General features: G+C 43.8%; 1 protein-coding gene across 1 annotated transcript in view; it reads right to left on the bottom strand.

Annotated features, from left to right (window-relative positions):
- The window catches only part of Helz (helicase with zinc finger), a 121,546-nt gene that overhangs the window by 1,487 nt on the left and 96,166 nt on the right, over positions 1-23,893 (bottom strand). Inside the window, exons 24-31 of the mRNA XM_028761283.1 lie at positions 23,791-23,842; positions 22,877-23,067; positions 20,618-20,825; positions 18,571-18,650; positions 14,299-14,911; positions 13,703-13,937; positions 11,928-12,432; positions 266-518 (exon numbers count right to left, since the gene is read on the bottom strand). Of these exons, the coding sequence (XP_028617116.1) occupies positions 266-518; positions 11,928-12,432; positions 13,703-13,937; positions 14,299-14,911; positions 18,571-18,650; positions 20,618-20,825; positions 22,877-23,067; positions 23,791-23,842 (2,137 nt within the window). The remainder of the gene's footprint in view (positions 1-265; positions 519-11,927; positions 12,433-13,702; positions 13,938-14,298; positions 14,912-18,570; positions 18,651-20,617; positions 20,826-22,876; positions 23,068-23,790; positions 23,843-23,893) is intronic.

Below are 23,893 nucleotides of genomic sequence, written 5' to 3'. Positions count from 1 at the left end.
GAGGGGGGAGAGGGAGAGGGAGAGGGAGAGGGAGAGGGAGGAGAGGGAGAGGGAGAGAGGGAGGAGAGGGAGAGAGAGAGAGAGAGAGAGAGAGAGAGAGATAGAGAGAGGGAGGGAGAGCGCACCCACACATCCTTTCAAGCATACACAGTGGCTTCTGAGCAGTCCGAACGTGGGCAGGCAGGACTGATGGGAAACGCCGCATATGTACTCGGGTGCTGAGGAGTAAAGAATCACGGCCTGGAAGCTCTCCCATTCATCTTACCTATCAACCCTCGGGGCTGACTTGTCCTGCTGGATCCATTGCACGGAATGTTCTGACAGGGGGCAGATGAGGTGGTGTTGGCCCAGGACTCGGGGGCTGGGAAGCTGAACTCAGGTGGGTTGCTGTGGTCCTGCGGTTCTTTGCCCTGAGCCAGGCTGTCTTGGGGAGTGCTTGCCTCTTCCACACAAGGCTGGGCTGAGCTAGATGAGATTCTTCTTTGGTACAAGGGCCGACCAGGTCCTCTGGGCTCATACTACATAAAGAAAAGGCTGTTCGGTAAGTCAGGACGCCTACTCCCACATCCAACACCACCTCCAGAGCCATGGTCATCTAACCTCACAAAACAGAGACAGGTTCCTAAAAAAATTCTCTTGTGTAGTGTGACTCCCTCCTCTTCAACTTCTCCCATTTAAATAAAATGCAGCAGATACTCCATCATGGTGTCAAGAAACCTGGGTCAGAAATTCATCTCTGGACTGCCCCTCCCTGTGTGGTCCTGTGGTAACACACGCGAGCCTGTAGGCTCCTGTACAAACCAGTTGTCTTTAGTAATACAGTCATACGGTTATTCTGGAGAACAGCAGCATGCGTGTATGAGCTGGAGGGCAAGCCAGTTGAACCACAGAGCTCCGGAACAGAGCCCCTGGGACTCATCTCCTGGACCTTCCCAGCTTCAGCCCTGCTGACAAGATCTGCTTCCTCTTATCTTGCACTCCTGGCTGGGCCATATTTTCCCCCAATTGATCAGCTGATACACAATACTCATTACTTTCTCCAAAAATATTATTTTCATATGTTTAAAACCTAATTAACATGTGTCTTCTTTCTGAATTTCCTAAAACTATACGAGCAAGATTCTCTTGCCTTATGACAAGGGCTATTTGCCAGCCATTACAAGATGTGGACTTAGCTAGGAGCTCTCCGGTTTTTTTTCTTGTCTACTTGCTGATGGTACTGGGTACCAGCAGCTCCAACAGTATGCAGTACAGAATCTTGGTACAGACCAGCCTGCCTAGAACCTAGCCAGTGGGACTAGACTTCAGTCCTTGCCTTATACCTGCAAACATTTCCTTAGGAACTGGTCTAACCTCAGGGTTACCCTGCAACACTCCTCCCGACTGTAGAGAACTGAATACGCTAGGAACGCAGGATGTTTAAGTTGATTCCTGGTGCATGTTAAAGAGCCAACTGTGATATCATTGTTTTACTGTAAAATAAAAGACCTACATCTGCTCACAACACAAGGCTTTGAATTGCCCCACCTTTTCCCCAGTCATCATAAAACCCACTATTCAGCTTGGTTTCAACTACGATTCAGGATTCAGTCTTTCACCATTCTAGCTGTGTGTTGGACAAGAAAGGGCAGAGCCGCCAGAGCGCACCACGGGGCGCTCAGCGGGGCGCTCAGCGGCAGTCCAAGGATGGAAATCAAGGAGGAGACACTAAAGGAGCAGGCAAGGGTGGAGAAGAGCCTTCTGTCACCAGGGAGCTGTGAGGTCAGGCCACACTTGAACTTAGGAGAAGTCACTGTCACCTCGCTGAGTCCCTTCCCTATATGTATCTTATTTATGTCCTGTTTCTCAGTAAAACATTTACATTCACTTTTAATTTTATGCTTTAGAGAAAATTCTTTCCCAGGTGTCAAAATCTTTCTGAAGTTGACTGTGGATCGAGACTGTGCTGCTTTGTGTCGATTCAAGCAGCACATTAAAAGGTGCTTAGCAGGAGAGCCAACTGTCCCAGAGCGTGTGTGTTCTCCGGGCCAGACAACCCTCCAGTGACCGATCAAATGGTTTGTTCAGCCTTTTTTGTAACAAAGACAATTAGCTCTTGAAATGAAGATCAAGTGGTTTTTAATTGTCATACTGGGAATCCTGCCCTGTCGCTGTCTGTAGAGGATCACACTTGTGAGCCTTTATGTGTGAAAGCTAATGCACTAATGTTGGCCAGGGCTTCAAAAAAAAAAAAAAAAGCAGTGAGCCCTGTGGCACAGAGCCCTGCTACATATGGTCATACAGACCTCAGCCAGGGACTTCAGAAGCCCTGTCTTTAGTGGGCAGCTACAGCAGTAGATAGGTAACAGTAGACGCAGGAACCTTGGAGCTTCAATGAGGGAAAAGGAAAATCAGCAAGTTATATAAATAGAATAAAAGGAGGGATCTATAGGTTAGGTACAGCTGTTGAATACATAGAGGTGAACATGTGGAAGAGCCATCTTCATCCATCAGTCCTCAAAGGTAAGGTGGATACGAGCAAAGCAGCAGACAGCAAACGAGGATGGCTTATACACCAAATAAAGCTAAGGCTGCTGCTTCTTTCGGCCTCGATCCGTAGCCTGCCTTTCCTTGCACCACTGCCTGCTGCAGCCTCCAGCAGGCACTCTGCCATGCTGCCTTTGCCTTTTCCCTCCCTCTTTCCTCCCTTTCCTCCTCTTTCTTTGCCTGCCTCTTCCTTCCCATCTTTCTTTTGGAGACAAGTCTCACCAGGTGGCCAACCCATGCTTGTCTTGACCACCTGGGCTCACAGGAGCCTCAAGTGTACAAGCTGCTGGGGCTGTCAAGTGTGCACCACTGTGACGCAATTGCCTTAACTTCTCTCCGAGGCTAAGAGTCTCCTCCTGTTGACTATGGTGGTGGCTGCTAGATGTTTACAGATCCTTTTCAGAGGTGCAAGTTTCTTTCTACTTTGTGTGAATGTGTGTGGTTGGTGGTAAGGAGGGTGGCGAGTTGTTTGTTTCCAGAAGGGGAGATATCTGCTGATATGAGCATATGATTTGCCCCCAGACCGTTAACATGGTAGGTTATACACTGATTTACTTTCAAATACTGCACTAGTCAGATAAGCTGCATAGGGTCATGGTGTATTCTTCTCTTCATGCCTGGCTGAATTCAATTTGCTGTTCTGTTGAGGATAGTTACATTCTTGTCAAAGAAATCAGCCTATAGTTTTCTTTTTTGTACTGTCTCTCTCTTGCTTTGGAAACAGTAATGGCAGCTTCATGTAAATAAACTGACAGATTTTCCCTTCCAATCTCTGGTGATGGACTGTAATTGGTAGATTTTCTTCTTTACATATTGGAGAAATTCACTAGTAAAACAGCTCTGGCCCAGAGAGCTAGTTATCTCTTTAAGTGAGGTGTTTTGGTTTTTTTTTAAAACCATAAATTCAATTTTTAATAGCTATATGATCACTCCCATGACATTTATTTCATTCTTGGTGAGTTTTGAAGCGTTTGTGGCTTTCAGGGATGTGACCCATCTTACCTACACTGTTGAAGAGTATTTGCAAGTTTCCTATTGCTATCCTTCAGAGCTACCTCACCTGTAGTGACATCCTTCCTTTTGTTCCTGGTCAGTAGCCAGTGTCCTTGATATTTCCTCTTGTCAATCTTCCTGGGATTGGGGGGGGGGGATTAATAATATCGGAACACAGACTGAAGCACACGGGTTGAGTGTGGGGGCCACTACTCAGAAGAATAGACATGGCTGAAAGCATGGGTTACAGCTCACTTTTCCTACGGGAAGAAACAGTTCTGGCTCTGCGCCTGCCCCTCCTAGAGAGGCCTGGAGCGGGACACCTAGGGAGTCTGTGATTAGCAATGTGAGGGACTCCTTTCCCTCCACGCCCCCCTTAATTTTCCATCTTTCTATCCTGCTTCAATTCTGAGACTGGATCCTCAGTTTTAGGGTGGCAGAAGGCTAACATCCTATTTTCTATAATTTCTACAATGAAACAGAGTCACTGATCCTACCTACTCAAGGACTAAACTTCTAACCTGTCTACACTAACATGGAGACATGATACAGTTTGAGCACAGGCACTGGAATTGCATCATTTCAAGTGTATCATGCTTTAGACAGATTCCAGACAAGATCCTCAAGATACCAGCATTTGGGGAGACAGAGATGAGGCACAGCTTCCCCCTGAAAATGCCTCAGGAGTCCCCCAGTCCTTTACGGCCTTCAACTCATGAATTCATGGGATTCAAACGCATACAGTTCAGTAATAACATCTATATATTGATTAATCGGGCAGAGTGAGAGAGAAAGAGGAACATGCAGAAGTTTGACCCTTGCTAGTCTTGGTAAACGCTACTACCTACTTTCCCTTTACAGAGAACCAACTGTGGGTTTCACAGCCTCCTCTTTCTTCTCCAGTGTCCTCTGCAGTACTGAATCTCTTCATCAGTCTCACTTCCGGAGTCACCCTGCTCTTCCTTTTACAGTTTCTTAAGGCGGAGGCTCAGGACTCTCACCTGACATCTTGTTTCTTTCCTACTTTAAGCATTACACATTCCTCTGATGTTGCTGTGGCAACAATACATGAATTCAGACTGCTGCATTCTTACTTTCTAACACAATAAGTCACTGATCTGCATTATACACAGACATCTGGAAAACAGGAACCAGAATGGGATTCTTAAAAGATTAGGATCCAAATAGAGAATGAGATATCAAATAGTCTAACTACAATATGCTGAAAATTCAAATATGTAATACAGAATGATATTCAAAGTGAAAACAAGAAGAAAAAGGCCTCAACAGCCATCCTTGAATCCTGCTAATGCACTGAATTACTAGCCTAAAAATGAATACAGGACAACAAATTATTTGTCTGCCTTTTACATATGACTATTTTAGTATTTAATATTTTATTATATTCAATGTTCTCTTTCATATAAGAAAAATAAATACAGAAGAAAAATTTTAAAATACTATTTGGCATCTCTATTGAAACAAAAGACTAAAGCCACAGCCATCAATAGCTGCTAACCAGGAAAGTTGTTGGGAACTACAAGCAGTGGGCCAGATGCCTCACCTCAGCTGTTAGGTTACGAACCCCAGTGTGAGAAACTAAACGTTGTGTGCACCTTCTTCCACTTGCACATGTATACACACATTCACCGAAAACAAACCATATTACATTTGGCTTGGTAATTTCTCATTAACATGTCATAGACAGAGGCTGAGCAACTCAGCTATTAAGAATATGTAATGCTCTTACAAAGGACCTGGGTTAAGTTCCCAGTACCCACATGGTAGCTGACAATCACCCATGACTCAGTTCCAGGAGATCTGGCAGTCTCTTCTAGCCTCTGTGGGCACCAGACAAGCACGCTTACATGCATGCCAGCAAAGCACTAATACACATAAAACAAAATAAATCTTTTTTAAAAAGTCATAGATGTCTTTCTGTATCATGAAAACTCTTAGAATATATTTAATAACACTCTCATGCTGTGCTAACATTTTAATTTAAATCCCCACAAGCCTATCATCTCACGTGTGAAGCAGCATACCTACAGTTTGGTTCAAAGATATCTAAAACGAGAAAGCAGGATGAAGGCGTTACAGTGTGACAAAGGCTAAGGCAAGTGAAAACTGATGCCCAAAAGTGCTTTTCAAAATATTAACAAATATATTTTATTACAAATATAAAGCAAAATAAAACAACAAACTCTATTGGTATCTATGGACTAGGTATTGCAACTGTAGACTAAAAGCAAAGGGCTGTGAGTAATGGTCTGACTGGGAGGTAAAGTGCTTGCATAGCATGTACAAAAGGCCCTGGTGCAATGGTCAGCATGAAAAGGAGGGAGGGGGAGCAGGGGTTAAAATAATCCAGAATAATTGCTTAATTTTTTTTTTCATAATGATGGAAAAGCTTCCAGCCACTGAGCCTCTCTCACCAAAAAAAATTCCCATGTAAAATGCAATAGAGAGACAAATAGACTTGAAAAGGAAATAATTCCCCCCAACTAGGAAACGTAAGCATTTTAAAATATGACAAGGGAAAAAAGAGAACTGCAGAATCCTCGACATACTAACAGAAGTTCAGAAGGAAAGACAGGGAAAGAACAGGATGAAGATTACCAAAGGATGAGATGACTTCGGATGGCTGAGGGCCGTCTGTGACCTGGGATGCTGCTGTGTCTCCATGACATTCAGGAAAGTCTGAAATACATGGCTGTGCCTCTCCAACCCAAGGCGCTCATCAGCTTGGCTACACATGAAGAGAAGCACCTTTCTTGAGAAGCTCCTCTAAGGACAGGACACTTGGGAGTTTGCCAACAGTGTTTTCCTACACCCAACAGTGAGTCGGGGAGGAGACACTAAAACCAAAGCAGCACCGCAGCTACGGGAAGTCTGTCTGCATGGCTGTGGCATTCTGCGTTGCCTCAACTTTACTCTTCAGTGTGGATGGCTGGACTACCAAGACACCTCTTACAAGGAGACAGAGCCAGTTTGAGCAGGATATCAAACAGTTGAGAAGATCCTTCAACTTAGAGCAATGTGCTTTCTCTTTGAAGGATCAAAATGACCACAATTAAGGTTTTCAGCTTTTCAAAAGAAAAGCATCAGAGAACTTTTACCCAGCTCTTAGACAGGACTGGGAAATGAATTGCTTATTGTTAATTTCTGAGATTTGAGGGCTCAGAGTTAGTCATCTGAAAATCCAAGCATTCAGCAGCTAGAATGAGATGGATTTCCAGAATGGAAGAATTACTCCTTCCACCCCCACAAAAAAAGAAAAATTTAGATGGCTAAAACTGTATCTCTTTGTCCCAAGAATACCTGCTTTCCCCAGCATCTGGTTCTGGGAGCTGTTGTTCCTCCTCGTCCTGACACTTCCCGGCCAAGCACGAGTGAGTCTCCACTTCATTAATACCGATCCCAGATAGGATCGACATCTTTGTACCTCAGTCTCCTTTAAAAATAAGTTCCCAGGAGCTGCTGCGATGGCTCAGTGGGTAAAGCTTGCTGGCCGGCCTGAGACACAGAGGACGATGCCAGCAGGTGGTCCACCCACCCCCACAGAAACATACACAAATAAAACAATTTGTAATTTTAAAAAAATAAGGAAAATAATGAGTTGCCAGGTCTGTTGGCACAATTCTTTTATCCCAGTTATTTACAAGGCTAAGGCAGGAGGATGGAAAGTTCAGTCTAACTTGACTATAGACACTGAGCCCCAGGCTGCCCTCGTGACTGACTTAGTCACTAAGGCTGACTTAGTGAAACTGTCTCAAAATGAAAACAAACACAGCTCGGCTAAAGCTCAGGAAGCAGTTCTGGTCTGGTTAAGAGCAGGGAACAGGGTTCAGTTCCCAGCATTCCCACTGCAGCCCACAACTCCACACACGCACTACTCCAGTTCCAGGGAACCAATACCCTCCTCTGGCTTCCTTAGGCACTAGGCACACACATGGTGAACAGACATACACACAGGCAACCATTTACAAACACAAAATCAAAATACTTTTAAAAAATCCTCCCTGTTGAATTATGACATCATTATGTTACCAAACATATGATCATCACTTTAAAATTTTACTGCTAGTATTTCTTTATAAATATTAAACTGTAATACTAACATTTCGAAAACACATGAATGTATAAACTATACATGAACTACAGTTAATAATAAACTATATGTAAGAAAGTTACTAAGTTTGTATACAAATCTGTATTAATATAGTTGTCAATTTAAGTAAAATTCCTAGCTTGCTTGCTACTCTAAGACATATCTGTAATGTTAAGCATTACAAATCCTTTCATATGGATGCGTATAAATAAATAACTGGGGGAAAGGTTAGCATATTGAAAACTTCTATATTTACAATTCCGCTCCCAGGGCCAATCACTAAGGTAAAACTAAGTGCTCTAGTGGGAATCCCAACTCACATTACGGTGCCAGGAGCTTCAATTAAAGCCCAATGACTCATCTCAGTGATTAGCTTTGACAATTAGGCACAAAGAGCGGTCTAGCTTACTGATCTATTGATCACTATTCCTTGTTCTAGGTTTACTAGACACCATCCTTTACTGAGCCAAGAAGACAACAATATTTCCAACTGGTTACACAACACAAATCACAAGCCATCGATATGTATGTCTACAGTGAGGAGAGGTGAGACTCCCAGCCCTCGGTCAGGATAACAGTCCTCCAGCAGAACACTTGGCTGTAAGGGGAACTCAGGAGCAAGCCCAGTGAGAACACAGTGAAACCCAAGCTAACTGATGCCAAAACCACAGGTGCTCGAGAGAAAAATGAAAATAAGCAAACTGTTCAAAAGCCAGGACCTAAAACAAGGAGAATTCCTTCTGAGGCAGGCCATAGCAGAGGCACACAGTCATCTCTAACGCTGACTGACTGACCACTGACCAGAATGAGCAGCTCAGGAGCATCACTGTCCAGCCACCCACAGCAGAACCAGAGAACTGAGCAGTCTTAAGCATGCTAAGCGAGCGCTCGCCCATGAGCCACACCCCTAGCCGGGATCCAACTCTCTAATGAGGCTTTTATGATAATACCATCACTGCAAACAAAAATGTGCAATTTCGGAAACCAGTTATGATTGGTACAGTGACAATCTGTAGAGGATTTTTCATTTTCTCCATTTATTTCTTTAATCAGACTATTTCAAGTGAAGCGCATCTGAGATGGAAAACTGTGCTTTGTGCCAGTGCCAGCACCGCGAGCCTGCGGTAAACGGAAGTTCTAACTTGACAAATCTATGGCCACTTAAGGAGAATGAAGATTTGTCTTTCAAGATGAAAAGCCTGGAAGGTATAATAGGAGAAGCTTGCATTCATAACAATGAACAGAGCATGAGACAAAACAACATCCCAGGGGACCAGAAAAGACGACACTCAAGATTTTAAAGAGAAAACAAAAAATGAGCGGTAGGGAGCAGAGAGGAAGAACAAGTACCACACGGGAGATCAAACTGTTTCCTAAAGGAGCAAGTCAAAGTACTTCCAGGGGTAAAATTCCTTCCAATTTAAGCTATGAATTTAATATACTTCAAAGAGAAATCAAAAGGAAGTTTTAGAGGTATATAAGGAAGAGAAGGAATTGACAATATTCTAAACTTCTAGTAGGAAAGTCTCAAAATGGCCCCCTCTTTCCACACAATATAGAAACAGGAGAGGAAGAGATCAGAAGGGGCTTCACACTACCTCCAGGTTCACAGTGTTGGTTACAGCATTAAGCCTCATCTGAATTGAGAGTGTTGCTGGTATAGAACAGAGACTGAAGCACCAAGTCCAGAAAGTGACTTCACTATAGAATATCCTGGAGAGTAGTTTCTTCCTCAGAGGTGAGGCCATACAGTCATCATGCAAAATAAACATTTTCACACATACCAAAATCAGCCTTCAAAAACAATCATTTGTGCATGTGTGGAAGCTTGCAAGAGCACATGTTCTGTGTGCACGCCAGAGGGGTGTCTGGTCCTCTGGGACTCGAGTTCTGGACAATTCTGAGCCACAGATGCTGGGCACAGAACCTGATCCTCTGTAAGAACAAACAGTAAGTGCCCTTAACCACTAGCCATGTTTCCATCCTGGAAAAAAATTTTAATGGCACCAAAAAATCACCACATATAAAGCCCTCAGAGGCCGGCTAGCTAAGACTGGAGTTCTGCTGACTGCATTTGCTATTTATTGAAACGGGAGCACAATGCAATGCTATCTGAAGAATCTGTTGTTTGACAAAAATGATAGGTCAAGTTAGTAGTGAGGCTCCAACTAGTGAAGGGACGAAGACAAATCTCCAATCAAGGTAACCGTTAGGCTAATGTCTAAGCGGTTTTCATCCTATGAGATTGATCTGCCAAGGTTTCTGGCAATAAAAAGAAATCCACAGTAGGGAAGGAAGCAACTTTCTTTGAATTGTTAAAGTCAGAGCAATTGCTTTCAATGGTTGGAAATAGACAGTGAGAACATATGCCACTCATTGTGAGAGGTGATTCACGCAAAATCACTCTGAACACACAACTTATCCTAATACATTGAAAATGTCAAAAATCTACAATGTGCTAAAAATAATGGTTTCCTTGTCAAAGAATTTCTTCAATTGCTGCAACTTAGTCACTGCTCACGAACCTGGTGTAAGAAGCAAGATGACCAAGTGTTTTTGCAAAGCAAATGAAGTCAGTGACAAGTGAAGACACATATTTATATACTCACAGTGACACAAAGAGACCAAACACTGAAAGCATCAGAATACAAAGAACTTCAACTCCAAAATCAGGGACCACTTAAAACGATCAGTGACTGCAGTGGACTTATCCAGTGTGAAATGTCACCTGCAAAGTGTCAACCATGACGCCTGTGAGAAAAGGGACAGGGTCCTCACAATGGTATCACGAGTGCACCCAGCAACAGGCAAAGCGTCACACCTGGGGCCAGGAAAGTGGCTCACTACTTCTCCTCAGAAACAACAAACGCTGTCAAATGCATCAAAGTCTTTGAGCTAAGAAACTAAAAGCTTGCTGCTTCTATGAGAATATTTAGTCAAGAAAAACCAGAGAATTTCATAAAAACAACAAATTCTGTGGTAAGGGTCATACTCTCTGTTCTGCAGCTCTGTGGCAGCCTTGACAGTAAAGCCCTCGTTCTCACGCAACTGTCATCTGCTTTGACTCCCCTCACACTCACTGGAAGATTATAACAGAGATCTGTTAGCCAGCTGTGGGGGCGCAAGCCTGTAATCCCAGAGCTCAAGTAGGACAATTACTGGTTCAAGGCCATCTTGAGCTCACATCGAGATCCTGTCTCAAAGAAAGATGTTTAATTCATGTTTCACAATTGCCAGGTATTGGGGGGGGGGGGGCCCTGCAATCCAGGTGTGAGAGGCCAAGAGCAGAGGACTTAAATACAAGACCAGTTTAGGTCACGTACTGAGCCTTGGTCTCAGACAAACCAAAGTGTAACTTTGTCCAGTTTTAAGGAAACGCCTCTAGCAATCACCTACCATTCTCTTTACACAGTCTGAGTCTTGGTGGCTGTGAGCTAACCTGCAACAGCTAGACAGTGACAGTCTACACAGATACAACTGGGAAACTTGTTTTGTTATGTTTATGCATGTAGATGTCCAATGAATCCAGAAGAAGCATCGGCTCCCTTGGAACTGGAGTTACAGAAGGTTGTGAATTACCATGTGGGTGCTGGGAGGTAATCCCAGGTCCTCTGGAAGAGCACCCAGAGTTCTTCAATGCTGAGCCATCTCTCCATCCCCATCTTGGAAGTATTAACCCCTGCAATCACTAAAAGCTTCCCATCAGTGGTGCTGTGCACGAGTGTTTGAGAGACTTGTAGTAAAAGCTGCATCTATGTCCTGATGCTCCCTTAGCAGCCAGCCTTATGTTAAATGACAGAATGTTCTGGCATTTGGAAACTGGTCTGACTAGGTGCCTACTACTTCATAAATAACATCCTACTAAAAGCTCAGGATGACAGAGGGAGAGCTGGTGCTTGGAACTGCCACTCACTAGAAAAAACAGCACCTTTAAAAAGTACTAGTTAAAAAAAAAAGTACTAGTTAGCAAGATTGACCTAATAAAAGATAAGCCACTAAGGTCCATGTCCTGAGATTAGAAAAGCTAACACTATTCAGATACAGAGTCCTCCGATATAAAACATGCCAAAACAGTGATAAGATACTTTTAAGAGACTTCATGTTTCAACAATACCACATACAAAATCTGAAACAGCACAGAAAGACAGATGTTAAAATATTTTTCAGAAATGATTATTTTTTAAGGATACTCTGTCTGGTGAAACCTCCTTTGATCAGGTGGGTAAACACGATAAACAGGGGCAGTGTTTGCTCACAGCGAGCTAATCCCGAGACAGAAGCGCACTCAAAGGTTTACCTCTTCTAGGCTGGGGAGCGAAGAAGCAGACACTGTGCGAGATGACAGTGGGTGGAGCGGCTCTTGACCAACAGTGTGCTGATGACTCTGGATGTGTATGAAAGGGTTCTGCGCTGGCCTGGGAGGCAGTGGAGGTAGGCCACAGGGAAAGCCTAGCAAGTGATTCTGCTGCAAGTTAGCAAAATTCCATACTCCGTCCGGAGCCAGGTATTTCAGAGAAGGAGGGACATGGTGTTCAGACGGCAACGAAAAAGGAGAGCTGATTAGTGGGAGGCGCTGTGGGAATGCTGGGCTGTTGGCTACTTCAATGTCTCTGCTGTTGTCATTAAAGTTAGCAAAGTGGCTACTGTGGTCTGTGGAAGACGGGGGAGATGGGACCGCTGGTGGGCTTCTAGGCTGAACTTGTCTGTACTGCAGAAGTCTTGACTGAGGCGGTGGCATTTCAGCTAGCTCTCCAGTGTCACCTTGATCCCGATGGGACAGCTCTCTGAGTAAGTCTTGAAACCTACATGGAGACAGAGAGTATGAGGGACAGCAGAGGAGAGTCCCCACCACATTACGGAGAACAAAGTCAACCACGAATGTCATTTCTGCAAACCAAATCACAGGGCCTAATTAGGGTTGGCATTAATTAGTCCAAAACTGGCACCCAGGAGTCACTGGACTGGAGCCACTCGGGAAAGGCGTCAATTACCTGACTTTTGGTTTTTGCTTTTGGTTGTTGGTTTTGTTTTTTTTTTTTTAAAAAAAAAAAAACCTTTGCATGAAAAGATCCATTCTTGCTTCAACATAAAAACCGAAAGGGATACGGAGACAGCTCAGCAGGTATAGATGCCACCAAATTTGACAACTCAAGTTAAGCCCTGGAAGACATACTGTAGAAGAACCAACTCCCAACAGGCTGTCCTCTGACCCCACATTCATACATACACACACACATAAACAAAGGTCAGTAAGTCAGAGGCTGAGGAGTGGCTCACCATCACTGTAAGAACACTTTGCGCTCTTACAGAGGGCCCAGGTTCAGGTGTCAGCACCCATGTGGTGGCTCATAACCCCCTGTAACTCCAATTCTAGGAAATCCAATGCCCTCTTCTGGCTTCCTCAGGCACCAGACATGCACACAGTGCTCAGACCATGCATGTAGGCAAAATACTTATACACATGAAATTAAAAAAATAAAATAAAAAATTATGTAATTTAAAAATAGAAATAAATGTTAAAACAAAATAAAACAAAAATGAATTTTAAAAAACTTTAGGAAGAGCTACAGTAACAGTGGGTGTTGCTCAGAGAGGATGAGGAAGCAGTTCATAGTAGTCACATGATGCTGGCCACAAATACAGTCAGTCGGTTAGGGATAAACCCTGGGAACACCTACAGCTCCAGAAACGTAGACATCTACCTACTAGATAGAACGTTAATAATAAACATAATTTTTAAGTTTTAACTACAAATTTACTTCTGTCTTCATTATTATTTTATTTACTAAGTAAACAAACAAACAATAAAGCCCCCAGTCCCAGTGACGGCTTCTTTTGCATAACAGACCATAAAGCAAAAGCTAAACTTGTAGATTATCTAGGCCAAGATTTGAAAGAGTGTGTTCTAAACTCTCCATATTTTAGAGTCACCTAAGATAACTGGGTAGTAGCTGCCAACAAGGCCCGCACCAGAGTTTCCCCGAGGGCGTGGTCCAATCTGAAACTAAAGGGCTACAGCAAGGTAGGCTCGCGCAGGTCGTGATCAGGGCTGGCCCTAACCTGCTGGAATACCTTGAGAATGTTGTCTCTGTTTCCTCGTCAGCCCTGCCGGCGACCTTCCACTCTGCCCTCACTGGCGGCTGGTGGAGGCCAATGGGTGTCTGGGGAAGATGCGGGAGGTGAGGATGGGGATGGTGTGAATACGGGATGCCACCCTGGCTCAGATAGGCATGATGCTCACTCCACTGCTGTAGCCGCGCCTGCTGCTGCCTCAGTGTCTCCAGAGCTACACCTCCACGCACTCGATCTGCAGAAGGGGGTGTGAAAGACTGATTTGTCCACTTGGAGCTTCAAGTCAATTTCTGCAAAGACTTTTACATCCAGACCTTCTCCACAAAGACAAAGCTACAATTTAGTTGGGTAAAAGTAAATATCCCATAGCCCAGAGCTTTTTGGTGCTGCCTCTCCCTCCTTCATGATGGTGTATTATACACATATTTACACATAATACTTAAAACCAAATTTTATTATACTAATTGGTTGGGTTTTCTGGCATTATCTGGAGACATGAGTCCATCTTGGCCTACACTAATACTATATAGGACATGCCATGTTCAGCAAATAACCCTGGAATGCTTCAGACTTGATATCGTGACAGGCAAGCTTACCCAAAGCTTCTTCTATAGGCAATCCTGGAGCGCTCTCATCAACAAAGTTGTTCAAAGGTGATGCCAGGACGGGGCCAGGCTGTGTGATGGCTCTCAGTGGACTGTGGCCGTCGGACAGCCCAGGAGGTGGCTGCTGCTCAGGACCCACAGCCTCTGCAGCAGGAGACTGTGGTCGGTGAGCAACCGCATTATTGAAAAATGCATTGGTGGGCCCCGCCTGAAATGCAGGAGAGAGTTGAGGTGCTGGCTGAGGGGCCTGTGGAGGTGCCTGGCTCTGCTGCTGAACCACCTGATTTGGCTGGGGTGCCACCTGATTTGGCTGGGGTGCCACCTGATTTGGCTGAGGTGCCATCTGATTTGGTTGTTCAGGCAAATTATTCTGCTGCTGATTTAACAAGGCGTGCTGCTGGGAAGTGGGAAATGGTGGCCTGGGTAGCTGAGGAAGCGGATGAAAATGACGGCTAGGGATTGCATACTGTGTGTGTGGCGCAGGAAGAGGAAGATTTATGTGTCTTGGGTTGAGATTATCTTTTCGAGGAAATTTAGTGTTGGAATAAACAACACCAGGACGGGATTCAGGACTTCTGTTCTGTGGATTTGATTCCAAATCAACCTAGAGGAAGGAAAAACAAAAACACAGAAATTTTTTTTTTTAACTGCAGAAAACCCAAGTTTGGTGGCTTTTCATCCTTTCCCAACCATATCCCACTTGAAGGTTATGTAACAAGCCCTTTCAGTAGGGAGGAGAATTGTAGGTGCAGACTCGGTTACCTTCTAACAATCAAATAAGAGCATATATTCTCATAAATTAAAAAAGATGACAGGAAACATAGTTTATTAAATTTGAGTCTGAATAAGAGCTGCTGCCGTTTTATTAGAATGGCCACTCTAATCCCTGCTACGCTGTTTTCAATTTCACAGTTTCTCCCTTAGAAAGAGAATCATTAATTTCCTTCAGATATAAATCAATAAAATGTGCTCTTTCCCACTGATTTTATGTTTTGATATATCTAATCTACTTCAAACAAATCAACATTAATAAAAAACCGTGTCTCTAGCAACTTTCAAGTAAAAAAACAGGTACCATGGCATCTTCGTTGAAATATAATGGCAGCTGACTTTTGTCATAGTTTGTATTCTTTCTCCTTAACACTTGTGGAGGGCCTACTAAGTGCATTGTGCTTGGCTTTGAAGACTGAAAAGCAACATGGACATGAAGTCTAAGTGTTCTTGTCCAGTCCTTTCCAAAAACAGCTGGCCAATCAATGGCCGAGAGTCCAGTAGAGGTTCTATGCAGACACACGAGACACTGAAAAGAGGGGGTGTCATGTGAGATACTAGGACTAAGACATGTAAAGAAGGCCTCAGGAAAACAACAGCTTCAGAGCTGAACGTTCCAAAAGGACTGGGTGCTCTAAGAAGAGAAGGATGCTCTAACAGACTGAGCTGTTTAATCCAAAGCTGAGAGGACAGCTGCATAGCGGATGTGGGGTACACATTTTCTGTTCAGAGCTAGAACTTCGCTTCTCTACATGGAGATTTCCCACTCTTGACATCAATTATACTGACCCAGCACTGAGCACACCTCAAGTCTAGTCCCATTAAGCTTTGGAGGCCCACCATCGACGGAGGCCCACCATCGACGGAGACCCACCATCGACAGGTCTGAAGTCAAAGAGCATTGCTATCTTCAAATGCAAGTTTGACTGTATGTGCTGTGAAAACCAAAAGCAGTGTGTAAAGTGGTGCTTTTCCTTTTCCAGCTATTGAACCACTCTATCAACTGTTATGTGTCAGTGCTAAAACGGTCAGTGAGAATTGCAGGTTGTTTGCTCTGCCAAAGTCTGTAAAGCTAAACAGGGCAAACAGGGCACCCAAGAAACTGAAGCTGAACGGGGAGGAGCTGGTTCCTGACTGGAGGTGGGAACACTGACCGAGGCATCGAAGCTAGCTGCAATGCCAATCACACACCGAGAGGAGCCACATCTCACCACTTACAGCCTCAGGTCCTTGACAATCAGGCCTGGCCTTCCTAAGCAGTTGCTGTATATGTTGTTCACTCCTCAGAACCTAACTGAAGCTCTTCCTAAGTAAACGTTTCCTTACACCACTCAGAAGCTTGTGGACGACGGAGCTCCATTAGGCAGGAACACAACTCTCTCCAAAAGACAAGCCGACCACAACATGAGGCTATGGTTACATGTCATTGTTGTTTATGGCTAAGCTGCTGTTTTAATTGGTCCCATTACTTGTGACTTTGATACACACAGGAAGCTCATAACCACAAGATGCTATGACCTTGAAATGGGGGTGGGGGAGGCTGCAGAGAGATGTTCTCAAACATCAGTGTTTGGGAAGGCTGTGAGTGATACATGCATGTCAGGACCCTGCAGTGGGAGCAGCAGTAGCAGACGGAGTTGGAGGCAGCATGGTTCTAGGTGCTACCAAAATTAGAATCAAGATAGCTAAGTATCTGTCATGTCACTGTCTTTAAAATTCTGCTATAAATCTAACAAGGCTACCTGATAGCCATGTTTCATTTTCTTTATATCCTGATGCTTTGCTTTGGGGCTCAGGAAACATGAAACAGTACTGCAAGCTCTGTTTAATTCGGAGCCTAGGTATTCAGAGGCCCATGGCTGAAGGGGAGCTGGTGACGGTGGCAGATGCAGGCTGCTTCAGACCTGTCAGTTTACTTTCCCTGCAGCACCCTTGGCTGCCTTCCTTACACTGCACTGTCTCCTACCACCTGTCAGTCAGAGATGCCCCTGGGACACTTGTGACTGGAGACAGAGAATAGCTGCACAGGCAGAGGACGAAATCTAAATTACAAGTCTTTATCAAGAAATGGGCACAAATTAGACTAGTTTATCACCATCAACCATAGACCTCAAAGAGAAGAGGGACCACACAGAACTCTGGGAAATCACAACTCAAGCATTCGGGTCATGAGGAGAGGTGAGATGGGAATGTCCTAAGACAGAACAGAGGAAGAAGAAATGTTGTGTTAAAGAAAGTACAAAAAGTAAAACAGCAAAATGCTAAGCACCCCAGAACTATGAGACAGTCCACAGAGCTCACAGCCGCAGTGAGGTACAAAGAGCTAGGTCTAGCCTATGTCCGTGTAGGGAGAAACAAAAGACAAAGCACTAAAGATAAAGGTCAAAGAATGCTTATCTATCTATCTATCTATCTATCTATCTATCTATCTATCTATCTACCTATCTACCTATCTAAGCTTTTGTGGTGCTGGGCGTTGAACCAGGGTCTTGTGTGTACTAGACCAACACTCACTACCATTGAGCTACAGTCATACAAGAAAGCATCTTCTGATAATCTCCTAGGCTAGAATAACTACACAGCAAGCAGGGAGGGAAGGATGGGTGGGCTGAAGAGTCTGCACTGCAGAGAAGGGTGAGAACATGGAGTCAGTGAGTCGACTAGACCAGGGGGACTGTAACTCCAGAGGACGTCATCTAAGGCTGGGATAACAAAGCAACGAGACAGCAGGATGTATAAAAAGTGAGGCTAATTGTCATCCCCACGTCATGAGCTAACAGGCTGGGGAGAGTCACTGAGGAGCTGAGTACTGCACGAGAAAGGTGGGGAGCCAAGTCCCACCGACACTAGAATGTGAGCTTCCAGCCTCACTAATTCAGCCACTGACACAGTCCTCTCTAACCTCCCCCAACACAAAAGCATGGAAGGCAGACAAACAGGCAGACACAAAGGTAAGGTTCTACACAGAGAGGACAAGGCCAGTCACTAGGGAAGTCACTGCCACAGTCCTTCCCTATCTAAGGTCACTGTCAATGAGGCATCTTTTTTTATGATGAGAAATCTATAAAGTCTATTGATGAAATAAGAAAATCCGAGGAAGGGGACTGGAGACATGAGGGCTCAGCAGTTACCCAGGCTCAATTCCCAGCACCTGCCTGGCAGCTCACAACCGTCTGTGACTCCAGTTCCAGGAGCTCTGATGGCTTCATCCAATCTCCACAGACATACATGCAGGCAAAACACTTATATACATAAAATTAATAAATCTTTATAACTTAAAAAGAAAAAAAGAATCTGAGGAGATACACACATGCAAAGGAAATACCATAATGACAGACAGCCGGAGAGGGGAAAGGAGGCAAATCCCCTGAACTACTCTGAAAGAATGCACATAAGAGATTCAGAGAAGCAGGAGAGGCTCTAGGCCAGTCAAATGCCCCCCCCACCCCACCCCTCAGAACCCCTCTCAGGCCTTGTGAGGCTCCACCATACCTGTTTGGGTTCTGTAGGTTTTTTCTCTGGTGTTCGGATCTTATTAATTTCAGGTCCAGGGTTATTTGTGTCAGTTTTACCTAAGAAAATAGTTTAAAACCTCATGAATTTTCTCCAGTGGATGTGACATTTCTAGCGACTATTCAGCATTAGACAAAGCAGAGTAGTTTAGACCTCATGCACTCGCCGTTACGGCTTTACACTACTGTGTGCACTCTACTCCTCCACTTTCAGAGCCACAGTTTCTCTGCAAAATGGAAACAGTTATAAATGAAAAATGACAGGGCAAACAACCTGAAAATAGCAAATAAAAAAGAAAATGGTCCACTCTCCAGGAATTTACAGTCTCATTTTTTAAAAACTAGACACATAAAATGCCTTGGCATTCCTGCCTGTTTACAAAGGTTCAACACTTTGTTCAGTTGCAAATGTAATTAAGCAAAAATCTAAATAATGTATCAACCCATTTTACTGAAGAAATCTAACAGTGAGGGTTAGGATCTAAAAGCTCCCTGAAGGCCTCCTTGCTCTCCAGCCTGTGTTCTATGGGGAAGAAGAGGCCTTAGGACGTGGAGACTAGATGGCAGAAGTGGACAGTGAGATTCCTGCCCATCTCTCTTTGGCTTTTTGCTTCCCTACTCCCATGAACTGAACAAAAACACATGCTGTCATAATGTACAGTGCAGCCACAGGCCCACAGCAATGGGACAAAGCAAGGATGGACTGAATCCATCAAAACTAGGAGTCAAAACACATCTTTCCTTTTTAGAGATTGTTCACCTCAGGTACTGTGTCACAGTGACCATAAACACATAGTGAAAAGATATTCCAAAAGATATCTAAGTTACAGTTTGCAAACATTTTAGGCATAAGTAGGCCATGGATTCCAGAGAAAGCAAAATTATGGTCTTCAAAACCTGATTACAGTAGACTAGACTAAGTTCTCAGGTAGGAAAAGCTTTACTCTGTAAGAATTAAGCCCTGTTTCATAAAGGGCCTGACTTGGGTGCTTTCTGAGAGAAAGCACTAGAACTCACTGATGTCAAGAAATGAGAATGGTAACACCCAAGGCTAAAAACCAGCGGATGGCAGAAGATTAAACAGTATGTAAGAAAAACTAGGCAAGCTAAAGAGTAAGCAGCAGAAACTACCAAAGCCAAAACACAGAGTTAGCTTGGACTTTATAATCCACTGGTCTCAGTCTTCCCAGTGCTGAAATTACAGCCAAGCACCATCCACCCAGTCCATGGCTCTATTTTAATTTTAAGGGAAATTACAAAGTATATTGAACTAAATAAAAATAAAAAAAAATAATATCAGAATCTTGACTGTATTAACAAGGAAGACAGTTACACTAAAACCCATCTTAATCAGGGTCCTACCCTACAAAATATGTCAAAGGCTTTACACTGAAAGTCCTTTTAAAATGATGAAAGAAATGAAGACCTAAAAAGATAGAGATACATATATTCTGTCCATGGATCCAAAGGCTCAGTGTTGTTAAGTTCTCAAGTCTTCCAGAACTGACATAAAGACCTAATGTAATCCAAATCGGTAGTATAGCAGTGAGTTGGTGGGGTGGTGGTGAGCAGAGCTGCCTTCCAATCAAAAGCCCAGCTAGTTAGTTCTTAGGTTTTTTGGTTGGTTGGTTGGTTGGTTTTTTTGTTTGTTTGTTTAAGATAAGCTGACTCTGAACTGTGTACGGAAAACAGTCTGGACTAGACAGACAGGAATAAAGTGGGAGCACTTAGACTTCCTGTCTTCCTAAGCAGCATGGACAAAGCTGGAGTACTCAGGCCGGCATGTCTAACACGAACACAAGCATGTGCCAATGAAAAAGAGCTGATTTTAGCATGTGCTTTGAGGCAGCTCAGTGACGAGAGAACAGAGCTTTCTATAGATGGCCCTGGGGCAAATGACCACAGCCAGGCAAACCAAGCCGACTTACAGGCTCAGTGCTTCAGGCCTCACCTCCCAACATTACAATTACCTCAGGGACCTGGCGTCAGAGCTGAAGCAACAGGTTTCTAACAGGATTGTGACCTACCATTTCGACTCTGCTCCTGTTGCTCCTTCTCTGCGTGCTGATTCTGTGGCTGGCCTAGGCTGACGGGTGGGTGATGTCCAAGGCCATAAGGGATTGGCGACCCACGTCCATGTGTGTGTAATAGGTTCATATTGTAGGCCATCGCAGCCTGGTGTGTAATAATCCGAGGATCAACTGCAAACCTACCCTGGTACCCTGTCCATGGCACCTAATGATTATGAGAAACAAAGCAATTGAACTGAGTAATGTTTCCGAACACAAACCGATACAGTGTTGAAGATTAGCAAAAGCAAGTATACAGATATGACACTTTCACCCAACCACCATGCTCACCAGTCTACAGTAGCAATGGGTAGAATTGCTATTATGTGCTTACTGGCCAAAACCTGCTCTCAAAACACTTAGCAGGTTAGGAAAAATGGAACCCTGAATTTGCATGTTAGGAAAAACAGGGGGTTACAAGAAAATGAGGACTTGAAACTAGTACTTATTCCCCAAGATATCAAAGCAGTTTATACTCCTGAATCATTTCCCTTCCACATGGAGGTACACATCACAGATTATCATGAAAATAATCTTCTAAAGTCAAACTTCACAGTTACATAGTTTACAGACTGGGTCTAAGGTTGGGGAAACTAAGGAGTCTCAACTCAAAGAGTGGGTACTCTAACCTCACGTGAGCAACAGTCATCCAATGCTCACTCACAGCAGGCAAAACTCACACAGGTCATTTGTAGTGGGAGATACTTAAATCTCCAACCCAAATATGACCAGTCGATGAAAACACAACTCAGTAATTATTAATATATTCTGTAAGCCTAGATTGGGCAGACACCCCTACACTACTCTGTTCCCCAGCTATGAGGCCCTTATAACTTGAGGATTTCCCAGACCCTGCGTCTGTCCTTCTACCTCCTGCTTCCCAGTCGTCCTCTCCTTTGTCATCTTCCTCCTCCAATGTCTTCCTCCAGCCCTCCCCTCTGCTCTCTTCCACCAACCTTTATTTCTCCACCTCCCCTTCTTCTGCCCAATCACTGACTCCAGCCTTTATTTTACAAATTAAGATGGGCAGAAGGTTCACTAGAAATCACCTGTGTAATAACTCACACCTCCTCTGCAGCCCTTCACAGGAAACGGGAATTAGTATCAAAATACAAGGCCGGGGCTATCCACAGCAGTCATTATTTTAATTAATGCTCCTGATCAACTCAACTCTACCTTAAATCACAGAGGCAGAAGAGATATAGATATATGCCTAGATATATGTGATCGTTATAGGGATGACAATGACAACTGCTGTTATCACTGTTTTAACTGCTGGACACGGACTCTTGGAGATCTTATATCCTAAAAGCTTCTCTGACCTAGTAAAATAAAAAAGAAATCCTGACAGACTATTTAAAGCAGACCATGTATCATGTTGCCAGGCTGCCCAGAAAGAAATAGCTATAATCAGAAGAGTCTGAGGAACAGGAGAGAAACCCTCGCCTCTGACAATTCCTCTGCTTGGTTGCCAGGCTGTGACCAGAGGCTGTGACCAGAGGCTGTGACCAGAGAATGACAATGCTTGCAGTTCAGCAGTTGTGGGCACAGGCAGGAGTGTCAAGTGTCAAAGCACTCTGACAAGATCATCGATAACTGAAATTAACTCACTTAGATCAAATAAATTGTTTCCTAGGCTAAAACTTTTAAATTTAGAAATATTCATGTATTTATATGCTTTTTTTTAAAAAAAATACAACCACCAAACATTTAAAAAGGAAATAAAAGTGGAACTATGAATCAGATGGAAGCCCTCTAAAAACCTCTTCTCAGAATTCGGTACAGTGTGGGATTCCCCAGACCAATTCAGACCCAAGAGAACTGAAGGTCTCTAGCTCCTCAATAACCCTGCTGCTTAGGAACAGTTCATGACTGAGAATAAAATGCAGAAGACAAAACAGAAACATCAATTATACCATTCTCCTCAAAAGACTTCTGAATCAAACAGGAGACCCATAGACTTCTTCACAGTCTCTGATAAACCAACCAGTTACATTATAATAATACACATCTCTTTGGTCATTTCAAAACTTAAAAATTAAACATGAGTCACTTTATGAATGCTGGAAAGGCAAAATTAAAATACAAGTGTGTGGGCATGGCTCAGTGGGTGTGGCTCAGCAGTGACTGCTGAGCATGCTGAGACCCTTGGTTCGATGCCCAGCACTGAAAAGCAAAGGTTGGCAAACACTCATTGTATTTGAAACATCCACTTACAGGTAAAGGCACCGACATAACTACATTTCCTCCATAGACAGCAGGTACGTAAAGAATACTAGTCCCAGTGTGAGGATCTATTCTTTGAACGGGGCTTGGAGATTTCCCCAAGTTTGGGTGCGGTCCAAGAGGGGGTGGAGGAGTATATGCTCTAATAGGATTGCCAATAAGCACGGAAGGATTGGGCTGAACTGAAAAACAAACAAACAAAAAGGAGACTCAATAGCTGTACACATTGACCTAGACAGAAAATGCTCTAATCATCCAATAGCAATAACACAAGTCCCAGGTGAACCATGAAATCCCTCCACCAAAGAACAAGTGTGCGGAATAAAGCATGGTAGAAAACAGCGGCTCCACAGTGCGCTGGCTCGAGCATCAGCTGCAGCTGTATGAAGGATGCTGTCCAAAGCCTGCGATGCTAACTTGTGAGAAGCCGGAGAAGAGTCTTCAAGACAGGGAACCGTGACTGCACAACTCCGAACAGCAGCCTCAAAAATGGAGCGGACAGTTCCTCAGAATCAGGTCCTGACTTGCCACATATGACTTGTGACATAGCCACATAGGGAGTGAAGATCACGCAAGTATGAACACAGCACTCAAGATCATTCTAATGAACTTTATCTTGAAACATTTATAGGACAGAAGTCCCCATGAACACTGATGTACAAAAGGCTATGCATGCTGGTTGCTACAACCCGGCCACTTCTCAGAAATCAACATACTGTCATGAAAGAATAGAGAATTCACTAAGAATTCAAAGTTCGTATTTGTAATATGCCTGAGAGACTGGGGAGGGGTGTAAAGGGAAGAAGAGGGGAGGAGAAGCAGACACAACGCTCTTTCTCATAACAGTTTTTTCTTATATAAGTCTTTCAAAAGCAAGTTTTTCTGGGGTTAGCTTTTCTACTCACCAATTCCATCATTCTGGAAATGATCATTCTGGGGATGATGGAGGCTTTTCACCTTTAAAGACAAAAACAAATACATGATAAATAACCTAACCATGCTTTAACA

The sequence above is a fragment of the Grammomys surdaster genome, unplaced genomic scaffold (genome assembly GCF_004785775.1).
Source record: "Grammomys surdaster isolate TR1022 unplaced genomic scaffold, NIH_TR_1.0 126906, whole genome shotgun sequence".
In the NCBI taxonomy this organism is placed as follows: domain Eukaryota; kingdom Metazoa; phylum Chordata; class Mammalia; order Rodentia; family Muridae; genus Grammomys; species Grammomys surdaster.
The sequence above is the reverse complement of the archived record's forward strand: the minus strand, read 5'-3'. Positions and strand labels throughout refer to the sequence as shown.